Source organism: Hemiscyllium ocellatum, chromosome 21 (assembly GCF_020745735.1).
Source record: "Hemiscyllium ocellatum isolate sHemOce1 chromosome 21, sHemOce1.pat.X.cur, whole genome shotgun sequence".
In the NCBI taxonomy this organism is placed as follows: Eukaryota; Metazoa; Chordata; class Chondrichthyes; order Orectolobiformes; family Hemiscylliidae; genus Hemiscyllium; species Hemiscyllium ocellatum.
The window spans coordinates 16768257-16793001 of record NC_083421.1 but is presented as its reverse complement, the minus strand read 5'-3'; the positions used below and the strand labels follow the sequence as shown (position 1 = coordinate 16793001).

The following is a 24745-nucleotide window of genomic DNA, read 5'->3' as shown; positions in this document are numbered from 1 at the left end:
TCAGGAATGAGGACTCTGTCGTTCCTGATGAAGAGCTCATGCTTGAAATGTCTACTCTCCGCTCCTCGGATGCTGCCTGACCGGCTGTGCTTTTCCAGCACCACACTTTTCAATGCTGATCTCCAGTATCTGCAGTCCTCACTGTTTCCTTCCTACTGGACTTAGTCGATATAGTCCCTCTCTTCTCTTTAAACAGTTCCCCTGCTGACCTACTGCTCTGGTTCCTATTCCCCTGCAACACTAGTTTAAACCCTCTCGCATGGCACTACCAAACCCCCCTGTAAGGATATTGGTGTCCTTTCGGTTTAGGTGCAACCCATCCTTCTTGTACAAGTCCAACATGCCCTGGAAGATATCCCAATGATCCAGATATCTGAATCCCTCCATTTTTAAAACATGGGGTTTTAGCTACTGTCCAGTTTATTGGAACTCTTCCAGAGTCTGTAGATCTGTAGAAAATGATCTCTAATGTGTCCACTATTTCTAGAGGCACTTCCTCCAGTACTCTGAGATGCAGAGTATCAGGTCCTGGGAACTTATCAGGTTTTAATCCCATCAATTTCCCCAGTACCATTTCCTGACTAATAAGGATTTCCTTCTGTTCCTCCTTCATGCTTGACTCTCTGTCCCTTAGCATTTCCAACATGATTTGTGCCCACCTTAGTGAATCTAGATCCAAAGTATTTGTTCAACTGGTCTACCATCTCTTGTTGTTTTTTATGAATTCACCTGATGCTAACTGCAATGAAGCTACATTTGTCTTTACTTATCTATAAAAGCTTTTGCAGACAGCTTTTATGTTTTCCACCATTTTCTATTTTCCACTTCCAAATTAAACCCTTTGTCCTCCTCTGTTGAATTTTAAATTTCTCCCAGTCCTTACCTTTGCTGCTTATTCTGGCCAATGTATACGCCTTCTCCTTGTCTTTAACACTTGATTTCTCTTGTTAGCCATGGTTGAGCCACCTTCCCTGGTCTACTCGTAGGCCAGACAGAGATGTATAATTGTTGAAATTCATCCATATGTTCCACCACTGCCAACCCCTTAAGTATTCTCAGGCAGCTTATCTTAGCCAATGCATGTATCACAACACCAAAGTTAGCTTTCTTTTAAGTTCAAGAGCCCAGTCTCAGACTTAACTGTGTCACTCTCATCTTATTGAAGAATTTTACCATATTATGGTCACTCTTCCCCAAAGGATCTCGCAGCACAATGTTGCTAATTAATCCTCTCTCATTACATAATACCCAGTCTAGGATGGCCTGCTCTCTGGTTGGTTCCTCAATATATTGGTCGAGGAAACCATTCCTCAGACCTTTTAGGAAATCCTCTGTTGCATTGCTACCAGTTTGGTTAGTCCAGTCAATATGCATAATAACGGTTGTATCCTACTACACACATCTCTAATTTCCTGTTTGATGCCATCCCCAACCTCATAACTATTGTTTGGTGATCTGTACACAACTTCCACTAATGATTTTTCCCTTTGGTGTTCTGTAAAACCATCCATCCAGATTCCACATTGTCCAAGCTAATGCCCTTTCTTCCTATTGTGTTAAACTCCTTCTTAACCAGCAATGCTACCCCACCTTCCTTTCCTTTTTATCTTTCCATGTTCTTGCAGTGCAGAAAGGAGGATAGTGCATTGACATTAGGCAAAGGCCCCTGCCCAATCCACCACTCCCCCACTACACAACAACAACTGAAGGTCGAACGCATCCCACTCCACTCCACTCAACAACACACATATTTCCATCCTCCTCAGATTTCTGCTCTGGATTTTACAAATTATGGGGTATTAAAATAAGGTCACACTGGGAATATTTGGGCTTTGGAGCTTTGGTATTTGAAGGTAGGAGGATTAAACTTTAGTTGAGTAAGAAGCAGCTATGAAAGGAGCATAGCTATCTCTAGGGGGTTGTAGATTTGGAGGAGGTTACTGTGATAGAGAACATTGAGGCATAGGAGGAGGGGAGCACAAGGTTGAACATTTAAAAATCAAGTGGTTCTCAGGTTGAGAATCTACAATCAGTGAACTGTGATGAATGTACAGGTCTTGGTGCAGGGTAAGATATGGACAGTGCAACTTTGGATGGATCAAGTTTATGGAGATGGAGAAGTGTAAGACCAATCAGAGAAGTTTTTGAATAGCCCGGTGCAGAGCTGCCGATAGGCAGTTTTGGCTAATATTACAGTAAGTTGCTGTGGATCTGGAGTTACATATAGTCCAGGTGTAGGAAGTAGAGCAAATTTAATTCTCTAAAGGGTATTTATGAAGTCGATGGATTTTTATGACGATCTGGTAATTTCACAGTTCCCATTTGTTCCTGATGCAAGTGTTTGACACCAGATTTTAGTTAATTGATTAAATATAAATTCCACAGCTGTTGTGCTGAGATTTGAACTCATTTCTCTGGATCATTAGTTCAGGCCTCTTGGATTACTAGTCCAGTAACATGACAGCTATGCTACATTGCATCAATGTGAAGGAGCCGGTGTTGGACTGGAGTGGACAAAGCTAAAAATCACACAACACTTGGGGCGACATGGTAGCTCAGTGGTAAGTACTGCTGCCTCACAGCACCAGGGTCCCAGGTTCGATTCCAACGTTGGGTGACTGTGTGGAGTTTGCACATTCTCCCCGTGTCTGTGTGGGTTTCCTCTAAGTGCTCCAGTTTCCTCCCACACTCCAAAGATGTGCAGGTCAGGTGAATTGGCCATGTTAAATTGCCCATGTGGTATACTATACCATAGTATTAGGTGCATTAGTCGGAGGGGAATTGGTCTGGGTGGGTTCCTCTTCAGAGGGTCAGTGTGGACTTGTTAAGCCAAAAGGCCTGTTTTCACACTGTAGGGAATCTAATCTAATCTAACAACACTAGGTTACAGTCTGATAGGTTTATTTGGAAGCACTATCTTTCGGAGTGCTGCTCCTTCATCAGGTGGCTGTGGAGTATAGCATCGTAAGACACAGTATTTATTGCAAAAGGTTACAGTATCATGCAACTGAAATAATACATTGAACAAACCTGGATTGTTTAGTATTTCATCTTTTAGAATGGGTTGCAGGTTTCGGTTCATTACTATGTAAATCCCAGAACTTCTTTTAAGTTACATTCTTGAGATAACTGAAGGTTTCATAGTAAAAGGTGACATCTCAGCTCAGACAATGCATTAAAGGTGTGAGGTCAGAGTCTGTATCCCAATTTTGAGTCAGACTGGTTCTATTTGCAAAGTGGAATTTACAAAATATTACATGGACTGACTGCCTGCAGATTGAGAATTTTTTGAGCAAAATTGAATGTACTTGCAAATATAATTCTGCAAATACAAATGTGCCCCAAATAGATTAGATTAGATTAGATTACTTACAGTGTGGAAACAGGCCCTTCGGCCCAACAAGTCCACACCGACCCGCCGAAGCGCAACCCACCCATACCCCTACATTTACCCCTTACCTAACACTACGGGCAATTTAGCATGGCCAATTCACCTAACCCGCACATCTTTGGACTGTGGGAGGAAACCGGAGCACCCGGAGGAAACCCACGCAGACACGGGGAGAACGTGCAAACTCCACACAGTCAGTCGCCTGAGTCGGGAATTGAACCCGAGTCTCAGGCGCTGTGAGGCAGCAGTGCTAACCACTGTGCCACCGTGCCACCCACTAAATAGTTATATGTGTGTAAGCATGAGTGAGAGAGTGAGTGTATGCGTGTGAGTGCACATGAGAGCGTATGTGTTTGCGTGTGTGAAAGCTTGGTAAAGTGTGGATGTGATGGAGTATACGCCTGTGAGTGGGTGTGTGTGTGTGTGTGTGTGTGTGTGTGAGAGAGAGAGAGAGAGAGAGAGAGAGAGTGTGGCGTGTGAATGTATGTGTTTGTCTGAGAGAGTGTGTATATGAGAGAGGGTCTGCGTGAGTGTGTGAGTATGTATGCTTGTGTGTGTGTGTGTCTGTGTTTGTGAGAGAGAGTGTCTAGTGTAGTGGGGTCACCTGTAGTGTGACATGGCCCCACAGGCCCAGTTGAAGACATCCCCATAGGTACCGAATTTGGCTACCAGCCTCTGCTTGGCCACTTTGTGTTGTTGCCTGTCCCCAAGTCCACCTTGGAGGGTGGTCACCCGAAGATCTGATGCCAAATGTCCCTGACCGCTGAAGTGCTCCCCGACTGGGAGGGAACACAACATGATTGTTATGGGAACACAACATGATTGTTGTGTGGTGTCCATTCATCCATTGTCATAGCATCTGCTCGGTCTTGCCAATGTGCCATGCCTAAGGGCATTCTTGCCTACAGCAGATGAGATAGACAACATTGGCCGAGTCACATGAGTCCTGCCGCGTACATAGTAGTATCCCCATGAGTAATGGTGTTATCCCTGTCGACACTCTGACACATCTTGCAGTGGTTGACAAGACAGCATTGTACTCCAAATGTGGTCTGACCAGAGCATTATAGAGCCTCAGAAGTACACCCCTGCTTTTATATTCAAGTCCTCTCAGAGTAAATGCCATCATTGCATTTGCCTTCCTCACTATTGACTCAACCTGCAAGTTTATCTTGAGAGAATCCTGGATGAGAACTCCCAAGTCCCTTTACACTTCAGACTTCTGAATCTTCTCCCCATTTAGAAAATAGTCCATGCCAGCATTCTCCCTATCCAAGTGCATGACCTCACATTTTGCCACATTGTACTCCATTTGCCACTTCTTTGCTCACTCTCTTAACCTGTCCAAATTCTTCTGCAGCCTTCCCACCTCCTCAATCTATCTTTGTATCATATGCAAACCTAGCCGGAATGCCCTCAGTTCCTTCACCTAGATCGTTAATGTATAAAGTGAAAAGATGTCTTCTCAACATTGAGCCTTGCAGAACGCCACTTGTCACTGGCTGCTATCCTGAGAAGGGCCCCTTTTATCCCCACTCTCTGCTTTCTGCCAGACAACCAGGCTTCCATCATGCTAGCACCTTGCCCTTATCCTGCACAGTAGCCTCATATGCAGCACCTTGTCAAAGGCCTTCTTGATGTCCAGGTAGACAATATCCATTAGGCGAAAGTGAGGACTGCAGATGCTGGGAATCAGAGCTTAAAAATGTTTTGCTGGAAAAGCGCAGCAGGTCAGACAGCATCAAAGGAGAAGGAGAATCGACGTTTCGGGCATAAGCCCTTCATCAGGAATATCCATTGGCTCTCCTTGGTCTAACCTTCCTCAAAGAATTCTAGCAGGTTTGTCAGGCATGACCTCCCTTTGATGAAACCATACTGACTTTGCCTGTTTTTTCCCACACTTCCAAGTATTCAGATATCTCATCCTTCACAACTGATTTCAGAATCTTACCCATGACTGCGATCAGGCTAATTGGTCTGTAATTTTTATCTTACTCCCTTTTTAAACAGGGGTGTCACGTCAGCGATTTTCCAGTCCTCTGGGACCCTTCCTGATTCTAGCGATTCCTACAAGATCACCACTAATGCCTCCACTACCTCTCCAGCTATCAATTCGAACTCTGTTTTGTAGTTTATCTTATCCAGATGATTTATCCACCTTCAGACCATTCAGTTTTTCTAGCACCTTCTCCTTGATGATGGCCTCCATACCCAGCTCTGCCCCCTCACTCTCTTGATTTTTTTGGGCTATTATTTGTGTCTTCCACTGTGAAGATTGAAGCAAATTAAATATTCAGTTCCTCAGCCATTTCCCTGTTCCCCACTACCATCTCTCCAGGATCGTTTTCCAGTGGCCCAAAGTCCACTTTTGCCTCTCATTTGCCCTTTATATATCTAAAGAAACTCTTACAGTCTTATAGAGTTGTTGAGATGTACAGCACAGAAACAGACCCTTCAGTCTAATTTGTCCACGCCAAGCAGATATCCTAACCTAATCTGATCCATTTGCCAGTACTTGGCCCATATCCCTCTCAACCCTTCTTATTCATATACCCATCCAGATGCCTTTTGAATGTTGAAATTGTACCAGCTTCCTCTAGCAGCTCATTCCGTACACATGGGAAGGGGGAGGGTGCGGTATTGGTGGTCATGGAATGGACTAGTGTTTTGGAGGGAATAATTCCTGCGAAATGCAGATGGGGGGATGGTGGCATTCTGCTGGAGTTGTCTGAAATGGTAGAGAATGATCCTTTGAATGGGGATTCAGATGGGATAAAAAGTGATCACAAGGGGGACCCAATCATGCTATTGTGAGTAATGGGAAGGTTCAAGGGCAGAAGCGTAAGGGATAGGTCAGATGCAGTTGAGGGCCCTGTCAACAACCGTGGGCAGGCAACCACAGTTATGGAAGAAGAAAGGCATGTTAGCAGCTCTGTTTTGGAACATGGCGTCACATCATCTGAACAGATGTGACATAGGGGAAGGAACTGGCAGAATGGGATGGATTCCGTGCAGGATGTGGAGTATAAAGAGCTGCAGTGAAAGTAGCTGTAGGAGTCAGTAGCTTTGTAATGGGTGGCAGTGGACAGTTTATTCCCTGAAATGGAGACAGAGAGGTCAGGGAAAAGAAAGGAAGTTCAGAAACAGATGATGTGAAACTTATAGAGCATTGGAAATTCGAGACAAAATGAACCAATTTTTCAAAGGAGCATGAAGTGGCAGTTGTTGATGTACTAAAAAGAGAGTTGTGGGAGGGAGCCTGTGTAGAATGGAACAAGAGTTGTTCCACATACCCCATAAAGAGGCAGGCATATCTGGGAGGCATGGGGGTGCCCATAGCCAATCCTTTGACTTGGCAAAAGTGAGATGAATTAAAGGAGAAATTGTTCAGTGAAAGAATGCGTTCAGCTAGGTGGAGGAGAGTGCTGGTGGATGAGAATTGTTCAGGCCTCTGGTCAAGGAAGAAGCTGAGGGCTCTCAGCCCGTCCTGGTAGGAAGTGGAAGTACTGGACATCCATGGTGAACAAGAGGCAGTTAGGGCCAGGGAACTGGAAATTGTCAGTATGGTGGAAGACATCAAAGGACTTGTGGATGTAGGTGGGCATGGTCTGGACAGGTGGAGATAAGATGGAGTCAAGGTAGGAGGAAATGAATTCGGTTGAGACTGAAACAGGCTGATGCAATGGCCTCTGGACTTAATATTGAGTTCAAGTCCTTCAAATTGTGAACCAAGTCCCATTTCTTCCCTTTCTTCCAGCTTCACTTTTTACATTCTTCCATTTTTTCCCTTTTTTTGGCTTTACTTGTTACATTCTCTGTCACGATATCCTGTCCCCCGTTCCCCATTCCCCCATTCTTGCATTTCAATCAAGTAATCTGAGCTATCAACATCTTCTCTCCCCATGCATCCTACACACGGCTCCTGCACACCCCTCCCCAACAACATCATAAATCCTGCCCTCTCCACACTTTACTTCAGCTCTGAAGACGTCATCTGGACTCAACATTAACTTACTCCCTCTCCATGGATGCTGTCTGACCCACTGTAATCTCCAGCATTTGTTGTTTTCAATATCCTATTGAACCTCCTTTGCATCTCTCTAAATATCGACCCAAACTGTCTTTCTGGAAGGTGTTGTAAAAGAATAGTATTTGGACGCGACATAGTCCTTGAAGTGGTTATGTTGCATAAGCAGATGATTCTCTAACCAGCACTGACTAGATAACAGTGGAACCAGGCATGTACACTCTCACCCAGCTGTTGACGACACAATACAAGTTTAGAATTTGAACTTTTAGAAGCTTCTACTTCCTGAGAACAGTTTGCCAGATTAAACACTTTGGTTCCTTTCGATTGTTGTGGGTAAACCACCACAATTATTAAGAAATTAAATATTGAAACAATAGTTTAAAGTTTATTGCATGTAGCAACCAAAATGACATCCCAGTAGTAAGCAAATTAAGACTCTCAATTCTACTCAGCTATTACCCAATTAATGGTGGAATTTAGCTATGATTCCAACTTTAACAGGGTTGTTTATGGTTTCATCCTGGTTCTTCGAAGTTAATTTGGTTTGATTTGATTTGACTTATTATTCTCACATGTACCTCAGCACAGCTTGATTCTTGTAATGCAGCACAGGCAGATCATACCATATAATTGTATTCATTTCTGGTTACCACATTACAGGGAGCATGTAGAGGCTTTGGAGAGGGTGCAGAAGACATTTACCAGAATGATGCCTGGATTCGAGGGTATGAGCTATCAGGAGAGGCTGGACAAAGGGCTGTTTTCTCTGGAGCAGAGGAGGCTGAGAGGAGACCTGATAGAAGTTTATGAGAGACATAGATAGGATTTACAGTCAGAATTGTAATGTCTAATACTAGAGGGCATGCACTTAAGGTAAGAGGGGTAAGTTCAAAAGAAGTGTGAGGGGCAAGTGTCCAGAACGTGCTGACAGGGTAGTGTTGGAGGCACATATGTTTGGGACATTTAAGGGGCTTTTGGATAGGCATATGAATAAGCAAAGAATGGGGTGATATGCACCATGGGCAGGCAGAAGGTATTAGTTTAATTTGGCATCATGTTTGGCACAACATTGTGAGCCGAAAGGTCTGTTCTTGTGCTAACTATAAAGTGTCGTCTGGTAATCGAACAGAGTGAAGCATACAATGTTATGGCTGCAGAGAAGGTACACAAAAAGTGAGATCAAAATTAAATTTAAAATTTGAGAGGTCCATTCAGAACTCTGATAACAGCATGGAGAAAGCTGTTCTTGTATGTGTTTCAGCTTTTGTATCTTCTGCCTGATGGAAGAGGTTTGAAGAGAATATATCCAGGGTGGGAGGGGTCTTTGATCATGTTGACTGCCTTTCCGAGGCAGCAAAAAGTATCCATGGAGTCAATGGATGGAAGGTTGGCTTGCTTGAAAGACTGGACTATGTCCAGAGCAGTTGCCATTCTAAGCCATGACGCATCCGGATAGAATGCTTTCTATGCTGAAAATTGGTTAGCATTTTCCAGACATGCCAAATTTCCTTAGTCTCCAGAGGAGGTAGAGGTGTTGTGCTTTCTTGACTGTTGCATCAGTGTGGGTGGACGAGGACAGATTGTCGGTGAGTATCACTCTTTGGAACCCAACGCTCCTGACCATCTCTATCTCAGTACCCATGGTAGCGACAAGCGTGCTCTCCACCTTGCTTCCTGAAGTCAATGACCAGCTGTTTTGTTTTGCTGTCATTGTGGAAGAGATTAATATCTTTACACCATGCCACAAAGCACTCTATCTCTTTCTGGTACTCTGTCATCATTATTTGCGATCCACCCTACACAGCGGTGTTGTTAGCAGACTTACAGGTGGAGTTAGGATGAAAATTGGCCACACAGTCATGAGTGTACCGCGAGTGTAGTAAGGCTGAGTACATATACTTATTCTTTGGTTTAGAACTTAAGTTCCAAATAAGAAAGTATTGTAAGCCTTCATCATAGTGCCATAAAGGAAAGGCCTTCCAGCTCATCGAATTGCACTAGTTTTAAAAAGAAAGAGCCACCTAATTATTCAAATCATCAATTCCATTTTCTAGCACTTGACCCAAAGCCTTGAGTGCCTTGAACATCTAAATATTTCTTAAATGTTATCAAGGTTTCCTCCCTACTATCCTTATAGGCAGTGAGTTCCAGATTCTTACCAATCTTAGAGTGAAAGAATTTTTCCTCAAATCCCCTCTGAACTTCCTGCACCTTCTGATCATTGATGCCTCCACCAAGGGAAATGTTTCTTTGTGTCTACCCCATCTATGCCCTTCATAATTTTATATATCTCAGTCATAGCTCCTCCCACCGCTTCATCTCTTGTGCTCCAAACTCTTCTAGTCTGTCCACACTCTCTTCATAACAAAAACCCTCCAGCCCAGGTAACATCCTGTATCTGTCCACTACACCCTCTCCAGCTCAATCACATCTTTCATATAATAGGCTCTTGGCTTCACTATCAGTCTCCCATGTGGGACCCTAACAAAAGCATTGCTGAAGCCCAAGTATTTACTACTTCAAAAAATTCATTCATTGGTCAGACATGGCCTCTGCTCAAGAAAACCGTGCTGACTGTTGTTAATAAATCCCTTCCTCTTCAAATTCTGTCCCTTAGAATCGCTTCCACTTTCTTCCCCACCACCGAGGTTCGACTGACTAGCTGTAGTTTCCTGGTTTATCTCTTGCACCATTTCTTGAATAACGATATCACACTGGCAGTTCTTCATGCCTCCGGCACCTCCTCTGTGACTAGGGAGGAAATGCCAATGCCTCTGTTACTTGCCCCCTTCCCTCATTCATAGGTTTCATCTGGTCCTGGAAATCTAAGCCTTCCAGGCCACTCAGAACTACATCGTTGTCTATGCTAATATTTTAAAGTATATCATAGCCCTTCTCTCTGATTTCTATACCCACTGGTGAACATCAACACAAAGTATTGGTTTACAACCCTACCCTACATCCTTTGGCTCCATGCACAACTTACCACTGTGGTCCTTAATGGACCCTATACTATAATTTTATGTTTAATATACATGTAAGATACCTGAGGATTTTCCTTTATTTTACCTGCCATTATTCTTTCATGCCCTGTTTTGTTTGCCCAGGCACATTCTGTACTGCTTTCGACCATGATCCTAGTGAATGGTGGTGCGGGTGCAAAGGCCTACTCTTGAACTTGTTTTCTATGTTTATACTGTTTTAAACTTTTAATATCTGCCATAATCATGTATATTTCTTGATCGCCAGGGTTCACAGGATTTGTTGTTGCAATCCTTTGTTGTGGGGACAGGTGTAGGGGGGGCAGAACTGCTGCACTCAGATTGGGTGGAGGGGCAGACACTGTTCAAATTGGATGGGATCAGACCCCCTTGCTCAGATTGGGTGGGGTATAGTATCCAGTTCATTATAACCAAATCAATCCTAGACTCCCTTCAGTGCAGATAGATGTTATTCGACTCATCAAGCAACCACTGATCCTCCAAAAACATTCCACCCTATCCCTATAATCCCACATTTACCAAAGTTAACCAACCTGCACATCCCTAGATACTATAGGCAATACAACATGAGAAATGACTGCAGTTAGCTTGAATTTGAAATGTGAAAGAGACTATCGATAATGTTGCACAGGGCTGTGTGGTAGCCCCTTAACTTTTAAAAATTTACCTGGCAATGGCTATCCACCACATCACAGATCAACTACCCTGTATTACATACCCCCGTATGTAAGAGCCTCTTTTAAAAAATTAGGGGAGCAAATTGTAGCTGCAAAACTCAGCCCACAGTGCACTGTCCTGGCCCACCAGCTGGTTACCGTATCATCCCAGAATGTCAAGGCAACAGGGCTGAGCTCAAGGCCGAGACAACACCGGGCACGTGGGGCCCACAGCTGGACGGAACACACCATCTGCACAACTTGCAACTAGTGTGGCTGGATAATCCAGCGTAACAGCCACTACGTCTGTATTCAATGTGAACTGACCATTGATGTGAATGCAAAATGAATGAGCAACTTGAGTATAAATGGAGATGTTGTGTAATGACTGATAGAGCTGGGTGTCTCACTGTAAATTGGATCACCATCTAAGTCCCTTTGTTTGAGAGGAATTGTAAACCTGTGCTGATTGGAGTCCAACATTTGTGTGTTAACCTTTGACTGTAAGTGCTGACCCTTTGAACTCTTACCCTGTCATGAAATGCCAGGCCCCAGTAATGTTCCATTCACAGGGAATGACTGTGCAGCCCCATGTCCTGGGAAAGGAATCAGTTTCAAGTGTGGGCTGTGGTCTGCTCGTAAGCATTTATTGTGAGTGAGGTTGATTGTGTGAGGTAACGCCTTGCAATGGAGCTGAGCCGTATCCTGCGATCTGTCCATCCAAATTGCACTTGCTGTTTTCAAACAGACTGCTGAGAAAGGGGCAGTAGACAAAAAATATAGCCTGTTGAGCCCAACCCTCTATCCTACACAAACAGAGAGATGAAAGAAGAGAGCCAACGTTTGTCATGAGAGAGAAAAAAACACCCTTTTCAGCTACACTCACAGGTCTACTAGTTAACTCTGTTTGCTGCTGTTTAACTGCCTTTCCCAGGCTAGCACCTGGGATGTGTCAAATGCAATTTACACCACACCAATGATACGTGTTATTTACATCCCTGTTTGAACTACAACCTAACTGCTGGTTTCCACCTTTCATCCATTATTCATCAACCTGCTGAAATTTTAACATCGTTAACAAAAACGTTCCAGACAGAGATCCCAGTGCGCTGTCAGCACCTTTTACCCCAGTGAAAGTCAGTATGTGAGAAATTGGATCCTAGTGAGAGTCAGTGTGTATCGAACATGTACTCCAGTGAGAATCTGTGTATGTGGGATTGTACCCCAATGAGTGTCTGTGTGTGGGGGATTGTACCCCAGTGAGATTCAGTGTGTGTGTGGGACTGTACCCCAGTGAGAGTCAGTGTGTGTGGGAGCTGTACCCCAGTGAGAGTCAGTGTGTGTGGGAGCTGTACCCCAGTGAGAGTCAGTGTGTGTGGAAGTACACCCCCATGATAGGCGGTGTTTGTGTGGAATATATACCCCAGTGAGATTAGGATTATTTTCATTAGAAAGACAGAGGTTGAGGGTGGACCTGATTGAGGTCTACAAAATCATGAGAGGTATAATCAGGATGTAGAGCAAGAAGCTTTTTCCCAGAGAGGGGGACTCAATTACTAGGAGTCAAGAGTTCAAGGTGAGAGGGGAAAAGCTTAAGGGAGATATGCATGGAAAGTTCTTTGCGCAGAGGGTGGTGGGGGCCTGGAATGTGTTACCAGTGGAGGTGGTACAGGTGGCCATGATAGCACCATTTAAGGTGTATCTAGACAGATCCATGAATGGACAGGGAGCAGCGGGATATAAACCCTTAGAAAATAGGCAACAGGTTTGATAAAGGATCTGGATCAGCGGAGGCTTGGAGGGCTGAAGGGATTGTTCCTGTGCTGTAATTTTCTTTGTTCTTTTGTTCTTTGAGAGTTATTGCTAGACCCTGTACTCCACTGGAAGTTTCTTTGTGTGGACCCCTTCTCCAATGACAGTCACTGCATGTGGCACCTATACCCCAATGAGAATAACTGCCTGTGGAACTGCACCCCAGAGAGAGAGAGAGAGATAGAGACCCAGTGAGACTCCATGCCTGTGGAACTTTAATCATGTCGAATCATTGTCTGTGGAACCGTACCTCAGTGAGAGTCAATGCATATGGTCTTTTACTTTGTATTTCAATCTAGATTTTATCTAACAGTGTGTGGAGGACAGTGGGAATGTTTTTGCTGGGGAGATGGGAGACTTCTGATTTCTTGTTTCTAATCTAACAAAATATAATATTGATTGAGCTGAATATATTTGTGTGTTATCCTGAACTCTGTGTTGAAACGTTGTGTGCTTTATGAATCTTGGTGAATCTGATAATTTCAGGTTACATTTGTATTTGTAATGAGAACAGTCCTTTTACAAGGAAAAGGCATCTAGGTTTAGGAAGGTTGCAGCTACTTTATTGGTTCTAACTTGGTGTCAGGTTTTGACTCCTCTGTATCCTGAAGGAGCAACCTTTTTGGAGCCATGATTTCCAAGCCTTTGCTTAAATGCCTCTGTACAGTACCTTTGCATTATCCTGGCAGCTAATTCCATATTCACAACATTCTATGCATAAATTATGAAAAGTACATACCCCAACCACCAGCCGGAACCTTGACCAAAGCTGATTACATCGATATGGAGGGAACTGCCTATGATTGATGGATAAATGGACTCTGAGTATAGCTGTAAATAAACAGTGGGAAACATTTAAAATGTTCAAGAACAACACATTCCATCGAAAACCAAAATGATGAAGATCCATCCATGACTTGTAAAGCAAATTGAATATAGCATTAAATCAAAAGAATTAACAATATAAGTAGTAGTACTAAATCAAAAGATCAGCAATGTTTTAGAAACCAGCAAAATGCAACCAAAATGTTGGTAAGAGGAAGGGGGAAAAAAGTAGAATGACTGTAAACTAGCCAAGAATGTAGAAACAGTTTGTAAGAATGTTTACAAATATGTAGAAGGGAAGAGAGTAATTAAAGTAATGGTTGGTCCCTTAAATAGAGGACAGGAGAATAAGGAATGAGGAAAAAAAAGGAATCAACAAATATCTTGTGTTGTCTTCACAGTAGGAGAAAACCATTATATCCCATAAAAAGATGGTAATCTAAGGGCTAATAAAAGTGAGAAGATTAAGGAAATTAATATCAGCAAAGAAAAAGTACTAGAGAAATTTGAGGCACCTATATCCAACAAATCCCTAGGACTGACCATATCATAGGATTCAAAGAGATCACTGCAGAGGGAGAGGATGTGCTAGCTATGATTTTTCAAAGTTCCTGAGAATCTGGAACAATCATAACAAATTGGAAGTTGGCAAGTGTAATAGTAAGAGGGATAATATGGGTATAGAAATCAGGAAGAAGGTCTGTGATACAATTTTAATAAATAGCATAGAAAAAGAGGAGGTTCTGAGGGCCCAGCAGGCTTAAAAGTAGACAAATCTCCAGGGCTGGATGAAATGTATCCCAGGTTGTTGAGTAAGGCAAGAGAGAAAACAGCAGGGATGTTTGCAAAGGTTTTCAATTCGTTTCTGCTCACAGAGAGGTACAGGAGAGCAACCAATGTAGCACTGTTATTCAAGAAGGGAGCAAGGGATAAACCAAGAGACTACAGGTCAGTCAGTCTAACCTCCGTGGTATGGAAACTATTGGAAGCAATTCTGAGAAACACAATTAATCTGTATTTGAGGAGGCTATGATAATTCAAGAACAGATGGAATGGTTTTGTTAAGGGAGGTTATGTCTGACCAACTTGATTGAACTTTTCAGAGATGACTGGGCATGTCGATCAGGGTAATGCTTTTGATATAGTTTACTTGAACTTTGTCAAGGCAAGATAAAATCCTGCCTGGGAGCCTATTAGCAAAAGTAAGAAAAAGCCCTTGCGATCCAAGGTAGTTTGGCAAATTGGATCCACAATTGTCTGAGTGGCAGGAAGCAGACGGTATTGGTTGATGGGTGTTTTCCCGACTGGAAGTCCATGTCCAATGTGGTTGCAGAGGAGTTAGTATTGTGGCCCTTCTGTTTGAGGTGTACGCAGATGATTGAGACTTGACTGAAGGAAGACAGACCAATAAGTTTGTGGATACAAAAATTGGTAGATGATATAAATGGGCTGGTCAGTTGGGCTGATCAGTGGCAGTTCAATCCAGATAAATATGAGGTGATGGTCTTGGGCAGGACAAACACGACAAGGATTCTATGATGAATGATAAGACCCTGGGAAACACCGAAAACCCGAAGGACCTCGATGTGTATGTACATCAGTCCCTTAAGGTGTCAGGATAGGTGGATAAAATGGTTAAGAAGGCGTATGGGATACTTGCCTTTATTAGTCGAGGCATAGAGTTTAAGAGCAGGGATGTTATTGTATAGAATGAGCTGGAACTGTATAAAATATTGGTTAGTCCACAGCTGGCGTATTCTGTACTGTTCTGCATTCCACATTATGGGAAGAATGTGATTGCACTGGAGAGGGTGTAAAGGGGATGTACAGGATGTTGTGCGGGCTGGAGCGTTTCAGTTACAAAGAGAGGTTGAACAGTCTGAGGTTGTTTTCTTTGGAGCAGAGGAGATTGAGAGGGGACATGATTGAGATATATAAAATTATGGGAGACATAGGTAGGGCAGACAGGAAATGTTTCAGGTCAGGTGACCCTCAGAGCGGACCCGAAGCGTTAACTCCGATTTCGCTTCACTGATGCTGCCAGACCTTGCTGACTTTTCCCAGCAGCTTCTGTTTTAGTTTCAGATTTGCGGTTCTTTTGGTTTTTAGAATAGATATTCTGGAACTCACTGCAGGATGATAGGGGCAGAAACCCTCATAATATTTAAGAAGCATTTAGATGTGCATTTGCAATGCCAAGGCATACAGGGTTATGGACCAAGTGCTTATAATAGTTGGTGATTGCTTTTGACTGGTGCAGATGTGATGTAGATCTGTGCTGTAGATCTCTGTGGTTCTATTCAGGAAAGAAGGGACAGCAAGCTATAGGTAAGCCAGACATAAATCATTGGAAAAATGCTACCATCTATTACTGAGGAAATATTAGTGATTAGATTAAATTCCCTATAGTATGGGAACAGGCCTTTTGGCCCAAGAAGTCCACATTGACCCTCCGAAAAGTAACCCACTCAGACCCATTCCCCTATCTTATATTTACCCTTGACTAATGCACCCAATACTATGGGCAATTTAGCGTGACCAATTCACCTTTGGATTGTGGGAGGAAACTGGAGCACCTGGAGGAAACCCATGCAGACACGGGAAGAATGTGTAAATCCATGCAGTCACCTGAGGTGGGAATCGGTCCCTGACGCTGTGAGGCAGCAGTACTAAGCACTGAGCCACCATGCCACCCCAAATGCATTTAGAAAATTGCATATGATTTCAACAAGTCAGCACAAGTTTTCACAAAAATTAAATCCTGTTTGATAATTTTTTTGGAGTATTCTTGAGGATGACACCAGTAGGATACAGAAAGAGGGACTAGTAGATGTAGTGGGAGAGATTGCAATGATCCAGTGGTATTATCACCAAACTATTAATCCAGAGACCCAGGGAATGTTGTGGTGGCCCAGTTCAAATCCCGTCATTGCAGATGATGAAACTTGAATTCAATAAAATCTGGGATTAAGGATCTAATGATGACTGTGAATTATTGGAAGAAGCCATCTGATTCACTAATGTCCTTTAGAGAGGAAAACTGTCATACCTACCTGGTCTGGCCTACATCTGACTCCAGGCCCACAGCTTTGTTGTTGACTCTTAACTGCCCTCTGGGTAATTAGGTCTGGGCAATAAATGCTACTCTAGCCTTGAAAGCCACATCCTGAATAAATGATAAAAAGTAATACTGGATTTTCAAAAGACATTTGAAAAGGTGCTATGAACTATACTAGTGTAGATAGAAAATTGGTTGACAATAGAAAGTCTAGAATAGGGACAAATGGGGTATTTTCAAACTGAGGCGCTGGAAAAGCACAGCTGGTCAGACAGCATCTGAGAAGCAGGAGAGTCAACGTTTCAACTTCATCAGCTCTTCCTCACGCATGCTCGGAACATTGACTGCCCTGTTCCTCAGATGCTGCCTGGCCGACTGTGCTTTTCCAGCACCACACATTTTGACTCTGACCTCCAGCATCTGCAGTTCTTACTTTCTCCTGTTTTCAAATTGGCAGGTTGTAACTAGCACTGCCAAGGTTAGTGTCGGGGCTCTAACTGTTTATGATGTATATTAATGACTTGGATGAAGTGACAAAATAATGTCTTAAACTTTGCTGCCCATAGAAAGTTAGCCTGGAATGTTTGTTTTGAGAAGGACACAAGGGTCTACAAAGAGATATAGACTGGGCAACAAGGTGGAATATAAGGTATATCAGGGAGTATGGAATTATTCATTTTGGTCATTAAAATCGGAAAATTATATTTTTTTAAAAGGTACACAACTTAAAAATGTGGATGTTCAGCACTTGTACAAAAACTCAAAAAGTTACCATATGGCTGGGTAATGTCATCCATCTGCAGTTCACTGGCTGCAGCCAGTGTTTCATCCAAGCTGCTCATGGAGCTGGACAAAGACCCTGTGACACTGTGCACAGCATTGATCCCTGGTTCCGGAAGTTGCTATCATGCAAGGATCTCAAAGCTCCGCACAGAAGAAAAAGATATAATGGGGACACTCGTTAGAACCAGAGTGTTTCTTTGTCTTTTAGCTTTAGTAATGTACTTCTTTCAATGACGAAATGAAGTTTTTCTGAGAGGAAATCTTCAAGACCATCAATAATACCCTTACTAGCATAACATTCACTACAGAGGAGGAAAACAGCAACAAACTTCCATTCCTAGAGTCGCAGTAGAGCAAACAGCCAATGGGGAACTTCAAAACAGCATCTACAGGAAAACAACGCATATAGACCAAATGCTGACTTACAGAAGTGATCATCCCAACGCCCACAAACAGAGCTGCATTAGAACATTATTTCAACAAGCCACCACACACTGCAGCACAGAGGAACTACACAGAGCAGAGGAAAATCACCTATAAAGTGTATTCAAAAAGAATGGGTACCCAATGAACACAATCCACCGATTTCTCAGCAACAAACCCAAACAAGCAGACAAAATGCACCCAGAAACCCTAGCCACTCTCCCCTACATCAAAGATATGTCAGAAATAACTGCCACATTACTCAGACCTCTTGGCATCATGGTAATCCACACACACACTAAAACAGCAGCTAATGAACTTAAAATACCCTATACAAGCAATAAGCAAAACAAAGGCCATTTACAAAAAACCTTGCAAGAACTGAAACAATCACTACATTGGACAAACAGGCAGAAAACTAGCCACCAGGATATATGAACATCACCTAGCCAAAAAAGGATATGACCCTCTCTCATTAGTATCCTTACATACAGATGAGGAAGGTTACCACTTTGACTGGGACAACACATCCATCCTAGGACAAGCCAAACAAAGACGAGAATTCCGAGAAGCATGGCATTCCAACCAGAGCTCTATCAACAAACACATCGATTTGGACCCCGTCTACCACCCTGTGAGAAAAAGAATAGGAAATGACATCACCAACCCAAGGAAAACTATTAATAGAAAGCGGGACATAACACCAGTGCTTCACCGGAGGCTCACTGAAGATGTTACCTAGTATGGTGACGAAACACCTGAAAACAAAGCTTCCAGCTCAGCAAGCAAACCTACTTTTTGTCATTTACATAAATGATTTGGATGAGAGCATAAGTGGTACAGTTAGTAAGTTTGCAGATGATACCAAAATTGGAGATGTAGTGGACAGCGAAGAGGGTTACCTCAGATTACAACAGGATCTGGACCAGATGGGCCTATGGGCTGAGAAGTGGCGGATGGAGTTTAATTCAGATAAATGCGAGGTGCTGCATTTTGGGAAAGCAAATCTTAGCATGACTTATACACTTAATGGTAAGGTCCTAGGGAGTGTTGCTGAACAAAGAGACCTTGGAGTGCAGGTTCATAGCTCCTTGAAAGTGGAGTTGCAGGTAGATGGAATAGTGAAGAAAGCATTTGGTATGCTTTCCTTTATTGGTCAGAGTATTGAGTACAGGAGTTGGGAGGTCACGTTGCAGCTGTACAGGTCATTGGTTAGGCCACTGTTGGAATATTGCATGCAATTCTGGTCTCCTTCCTATCGCAAAGGTGTTGTGAAACTTGAAAGGGTTCAGAAAAGATTTACAAGGATGTTGCCAGTGTTGGAGGATTTGAGCTACAGGGAGAGGCTGAACAGGTTGGGGCTGTTTTCCCTGGAGCGTTGGAGGCTGAGTGGTGACCTTATAGAGGTTTACAAAATTATGAGGGGCATGGATAGGGTAAATAGGCAAAGTATTTTCCCTGTGGTGGGGGAGTCCAGAACTAGAGGGCATATGTTTAGGGTGAGAGGGGCAAGATATAAAAGAGATCTACGGGGCAACAGTTTCACACATAGGGTGGTACGTGTATGGAATGAGCTGCCAGAGGAAGTAGTGGAGGCTGGTACAATTGCAACATTTGAGAGGCATTTGGATGGGTATATGAATAGAAGGGGTCTGGAGGGATATGGGTTGGGTGCTGGCAGGTGGGACTAGATTGGGTCAGGATATCTGGTCAGCATGGACAGGTTGGACTGAAGGGTCTGTTTCTGTGCTGTACATCTCTATGACTCTACATCCAGAACCTCAAGCTGAGGTATAGACCTTCTCAAAACTAGCTAAGTAAGTGATCTGCTGTTCTTCCAGCCTGCGCTGAGCCTCACTGGAGCACCGCAGCAGACCCAAGACAGAAATGTTAGACAGGAAACACGGTGGTTTGTTGAAGTGGCAGGCAACTGGTAGCTCAGTGTCATTTTTGTGGACAGACTGTTGGTGTTCTGCAAGCAATCACCCAGTCTGCATTCTTTCTCCCCTGTGTCAAAGTGAATACAGTAGTCTGAGTTGAATGAAGTGTAAGTAAATTGTTGCTTCACCTGGAGGGTGTATAGTCATAGAGTCATAGAGATGTACAGCATGGCTGGAGCCTTGGATAGTGAAGAGAGAGGAAGTAAACAGGTAGGTGTTATATCTTTTGCAATGGTATCGGGAGGTCTTAGGAATGGAGGAGGAGTTGTCCAGGGTGACCTGGAGAGAATAGTTCCTGTGGATTGCTGACAATAAAAGAGGAATTTTATATGATTCTGGTGATGTAAATAGTGGTTTATGATCATTTGGACATGCATGATGGTGGGGTGGGAAGTGAGCACCAGAGGGACACCTCCAAAGTTGTGGGAGGGAGAGAAGAGGTGGGCACAGAAGTGTGGGAAGTGGGTCGGACACCGTTGAGGGCCCTGTCAATCATGATGACAGGGAGTTCTCAGTTGAGAAAAAAGGTGAGCATTTCTGAGGCTCCTTTGTGGAATGTAGTATCATCAAAACACATACAACGGGTGAATGCTATAGAATCTTTAAAGTGGACCAGACCAAACCCCCCTCAAACTATTTTGAATATAGTCTAGAACCTAACTTTTTCTTTTTTAAAGGTAAACATAAGATGTTATGTTCCAGGTGCAATTCAATTGGTCAAACTACCAATTTAAAGCAAAATGTTCATCCACTATAGTTAAACTGCAACAAAGGAAAGAAGTAATTGGAATAATGTATTGGAATGCTCAACAGGATAATAAATGTAGTAACTGTTACGAATTAACTGTTCCAATATAATAACAGCCCATAAACATACCCGTTGCAAAAGGCAAATTCATAAAAACAGATTGACTCAAATGCAACTGCAGTAACAGGAAGAGCATGCCCAGCTTTTGGCTGTAACCGAGAGAGGGACAGCAACTGCTTAAAGCTAAAACTAAAACTCCTAGTTCTGTGAGAGCTTGACCATATCCATTCAAGCTGCTTGTATTGTTCCACCTTTTCAAAAAAATCCCAAGGTCTCACAAGCTAGTGCCCCTGGTATACTGCTTCCACCACGGCCTTAAAACCTGTCCCAAAAGAACAAGGACGAAATACACCTCTTGAAGTCATAGTATCATCACAAAAGGAAGCAGGGTGTGAACATGTATAATCCAGGAGTGTGGGAATCAGTGGGTTTGTAGTATATAATACTGTCCAGCCTGTCTCCAGAAATGAAAACAGAAATGTTATGGAAGTGGAGGGAGGATTTGGACCAGGTGAAGGTGAGAGCAGGGTGGAAATTGGAAGTGAATTTCATCAACTTTGCCAATTCTGGACAAGAGAGGATCCGAATCTGTGTTAAACTGCAACCTGACCAGTCAGAGGTTTGTTGCTATGCTGAACTCTCCTGAACCTGCATCAAATAGTGCTACTTTGCCTGGGACTCAATGTCCCCAAAAATCAACATTGAAGCTAATATACAGTTGAGTTTTTTTTTGAAGTTACAAACAACTCCTTTCACCTTCTCTCCTTATGACAATGCCCAGTTTCTCATTTGCAGTCTATAGTCCAAAAAAGATGTGGTCTTAGACTTACATAGTCATACAGCATGGATATCTGGTCTAAGTCATCCATGCTGACCAAATTAACCAAACTAAACTAGTCCCCTTTGCCTGCATTTGGTGCACATCCCTGCAAACATTTCCCATTCATGTACCTGTACACATGTTGTTTAAATGTTGTAAATGTACCTGCATCTGGCAGTTCATTCCACGTACATATCACCCTCTGTGTAAAAATGTTGCCCCTCAGGTCCCTTTTAAATTTTTCTTCTCTCACCTAAAAAATATGATTAGATTAGATTTCCCACAGTATGGAAACAGACCCTTTTGCCCAACACATCCACATCGACCCTCCAAAGAGTAACCCACCCAGACCCATTCCCTTACCTTGTTCTTATCCTTGACTAATTCACCTAACACTATTGCTGGTAACTGCTCATCTCTTAATTTCAATGGTTGACTAGCCTTGACCAGCCTGTTCTGAATACCGGTCACCAATGTTCTGAAAGTACAGGTGTGTACTGCACCTTTAAGAGAGAGAGAGGAAGCTAGCAAGGACTGACTGAAAGAGTGTGCTGAACAACTTAAAAATGTAACAATTGGTTGAAACAAATAGGTGGAATTGGGATGCCATGGAACAAAAACAATTTCAAATTTGGCCAATCAGTTTAAATTATGCCTCAGATACCAAATTCCAATCAAATTTGAATTTTGCTGTTTGGGATAACATCAAACCAATGAAATGATCCAACATTTTGGGGGTATAAAAATGGACATTTTGAACAGTTGGTGAGAACTGCAAAGTGCACCAACGAGTACAGCCTGCTAGTTGAATATCTCTCTGACAGGTACCTGTCCATAAGAAAAGTTGTGCAGCAGAAGTCCAAAGAAAACACAACACAAGAAAATACAGAGGAAAATCTACAGAGGAAAATCGACAAGGCTGACAGGTTTTAAAACGTGGTTAATTTTTTTGTAAATCTTAATCGGGATTTTTTACTGGACCAGTATTGTAGAGTGGGAGGTAGAAGATAGGTTTTAAGAGAAAGGAGTTGTAGATCGTTGTTTTTTTTAATGTTCTCTGTTGGACTTAAAGAATAAAATTGTTAATTTTTACTTTAAATAGTGAGCTCTGGGATAGTTCTTTGCCTTTTGAAATTTAACAGATTACGGTCTGAGGTGAGCTTCTCTGTGTGTCAGGTTTACATGAGCAGAGGGGTTTACATAGTGTCATAATATCAACAGGAGGGTCTCATCACACCTGAATCCAAGTAACCACATATGTCATTCTCTGTTACCAGGTGTGTAATGGAGCTGAATACCTGAAGCTTCCAGTGGAAGACATGCGACAAGCCATACAGTCAAAAGCTGGCTCAGGAAGAGCAGAGTGTACAGGTAACTGATCATAAGAAGGTGGTATCCAATGATGTTTCCTGAGGTGGAGAGGGTGGGGGATCTGACATGAGTTTCCCAGAGTTTGGGTCCGGAAGACAGATTGTGATGAGGTCTGACTCTGACGGGATTTGAGTGTTGCTTGGAAGTTTGGTGCAAATATTTATATCTGTTTTTAGCCTCCAGAAGCAGTTGGGTGCTCAAGGCATTAATTAGCTGAGCAGAGTGTTTAGTGGGTTTGTAACATTTTATGCTGTGAATACAGGCAGGCATTTAAATTGGTGTAGGAAGAAATAAGTGTTGCACTAAATTTATTTCTTAACTGGCTTTATCTACTTGGTATAACTACAGACACCAATTCAATCTTATTTCCAAACTTAAAACCTGTTAGTTAAATAAAACACGACAAAGATGGCCAGATAGGTGATGTGTCACAGATGTAGCATATTGTGGCAGATGGAGGCCAGTACAATCAACAGCGACCACATCTGTACTCAGTGTCTATAGCTTGAGGAACTTCTGCTGTGAATTAGTGAGCTGGAGTTTGAGGATTGGACACTGCAAGTTCTAGGGAGAGGCAAACTTGAACACTTTGTTCCAGAAGGCAGTCATAGTCCTTAGACTCAGAATTTCAGATTGTTCCATGGTCAGCGACAGGAATGTATGACAGTGAATGAGGCAGGTATGAGGATCTAGAAAGCAGTGGAGGAGGAGCCCTGGCTTTTGCAATTGTCCAAAAAGTTAAACATTCATAGAATCATAAAATCCCTAAGAGTGTGGAAGCAGGCCATTCGGCTCACCAAGTCCACACCGAACCTCCTACCCAGACCCACTCCCTCTACACTATCTCTGTAACCCTGCATATCCCATGGCTGATCCACCTAGTCTGCACATCCCTTGACACTATGGGCAATTTAGTATGGCCAATCCATGCAACCTGCAACATCTTTGAACTTATTAAGAAAACTGAAACACCCAGAGGAAACTCATGCAGACACAGGAGAATGCCTCCACTTACCAGACATCACTTTATTTGGAGCCTCCCCCAGTCAACGTTTGAAAGCTCCTGTCTAAAACCATCCAAATTAGCCTTGCCCCAATTTCGAAAATTAATTTGTGGATCAGACCTATTCTTTTCCATAGCTATTTCAAAACTAATTGAATTATGATTACTGTCCCAAAGTGCTCCTCCATTAACACATCTGTTGCTTGCCCTACCTTATTTCCCAAAAGAAGATCATGTTTTGCCCCTTTTCTAATAGAGCCATTTATATATTGCATGAGAAATGCTTTCTGAACACATTCCCTATCAATTCGGGCCCCAATCTCTTCGCCTATTAATACGGGACACAATTCTATGCCCTATTAACACTGGACTCCATCCCATCCCCTATTAACACTGGGCCCCATCCCATCCCCTATTAACACTGGGCCCCATCCCATCCCCTATTAACACTGGGCCCCATCCCATCCCCTATTAACACTGGGCCCCTTTCCATCCCCTAATAATACTGGGCCCCATCCCATTCCCGACTAAAACTGGGTGCCATCCCATTTCCACCCAAGCCCTTAACTCTATGGCAGTCCCAATCCATGTTAAGTCCCATTATAATATTAAGAGGATGGGACTGGTACAGTATGAATGGGTGATGAAATCAGATACAGTATAAGAGAAGGAGAGCAAGGGCAGCATGAATAGTGGATGAAATCATATATAGTATAAATTGGGGGTGAGTAAATCAGGTACAGTTTTATGGGGTGAGAGGAAGTATGGCATTAATGAAGGTTGACATTGGGTACAGAATTAAGAGTATGAGATTAAGTAGAGT

The 24745-nt window shown here is 42.9% G+C and overlaps 1 protein-coding gene across 13 annotated transcripts in view; it reads left to right on the top strand.

Moving 5' to 3' along the window:
* The window catches only part of exd3 (exonuclease 3'-5' domain containing 3), a 390852-nt gene that overhangs the window by 353311 nt on the left and 12796 nt on the right, over nt 1-24745 (top strand). For all 13 annotated transcript variants that reach the window (XM_060841203.1, XM_060841204.1, XM_060841205.1 and 10 more), the window contains one exon: nt 22826-22919. In XM_060841203.1, the coding sequence (XP_060697186.1) occupies nt 22826-22919 (94 nt within the window). The remainder of the gene's footprint in view (nt 1-22825; nt 22920-24745) is intronic.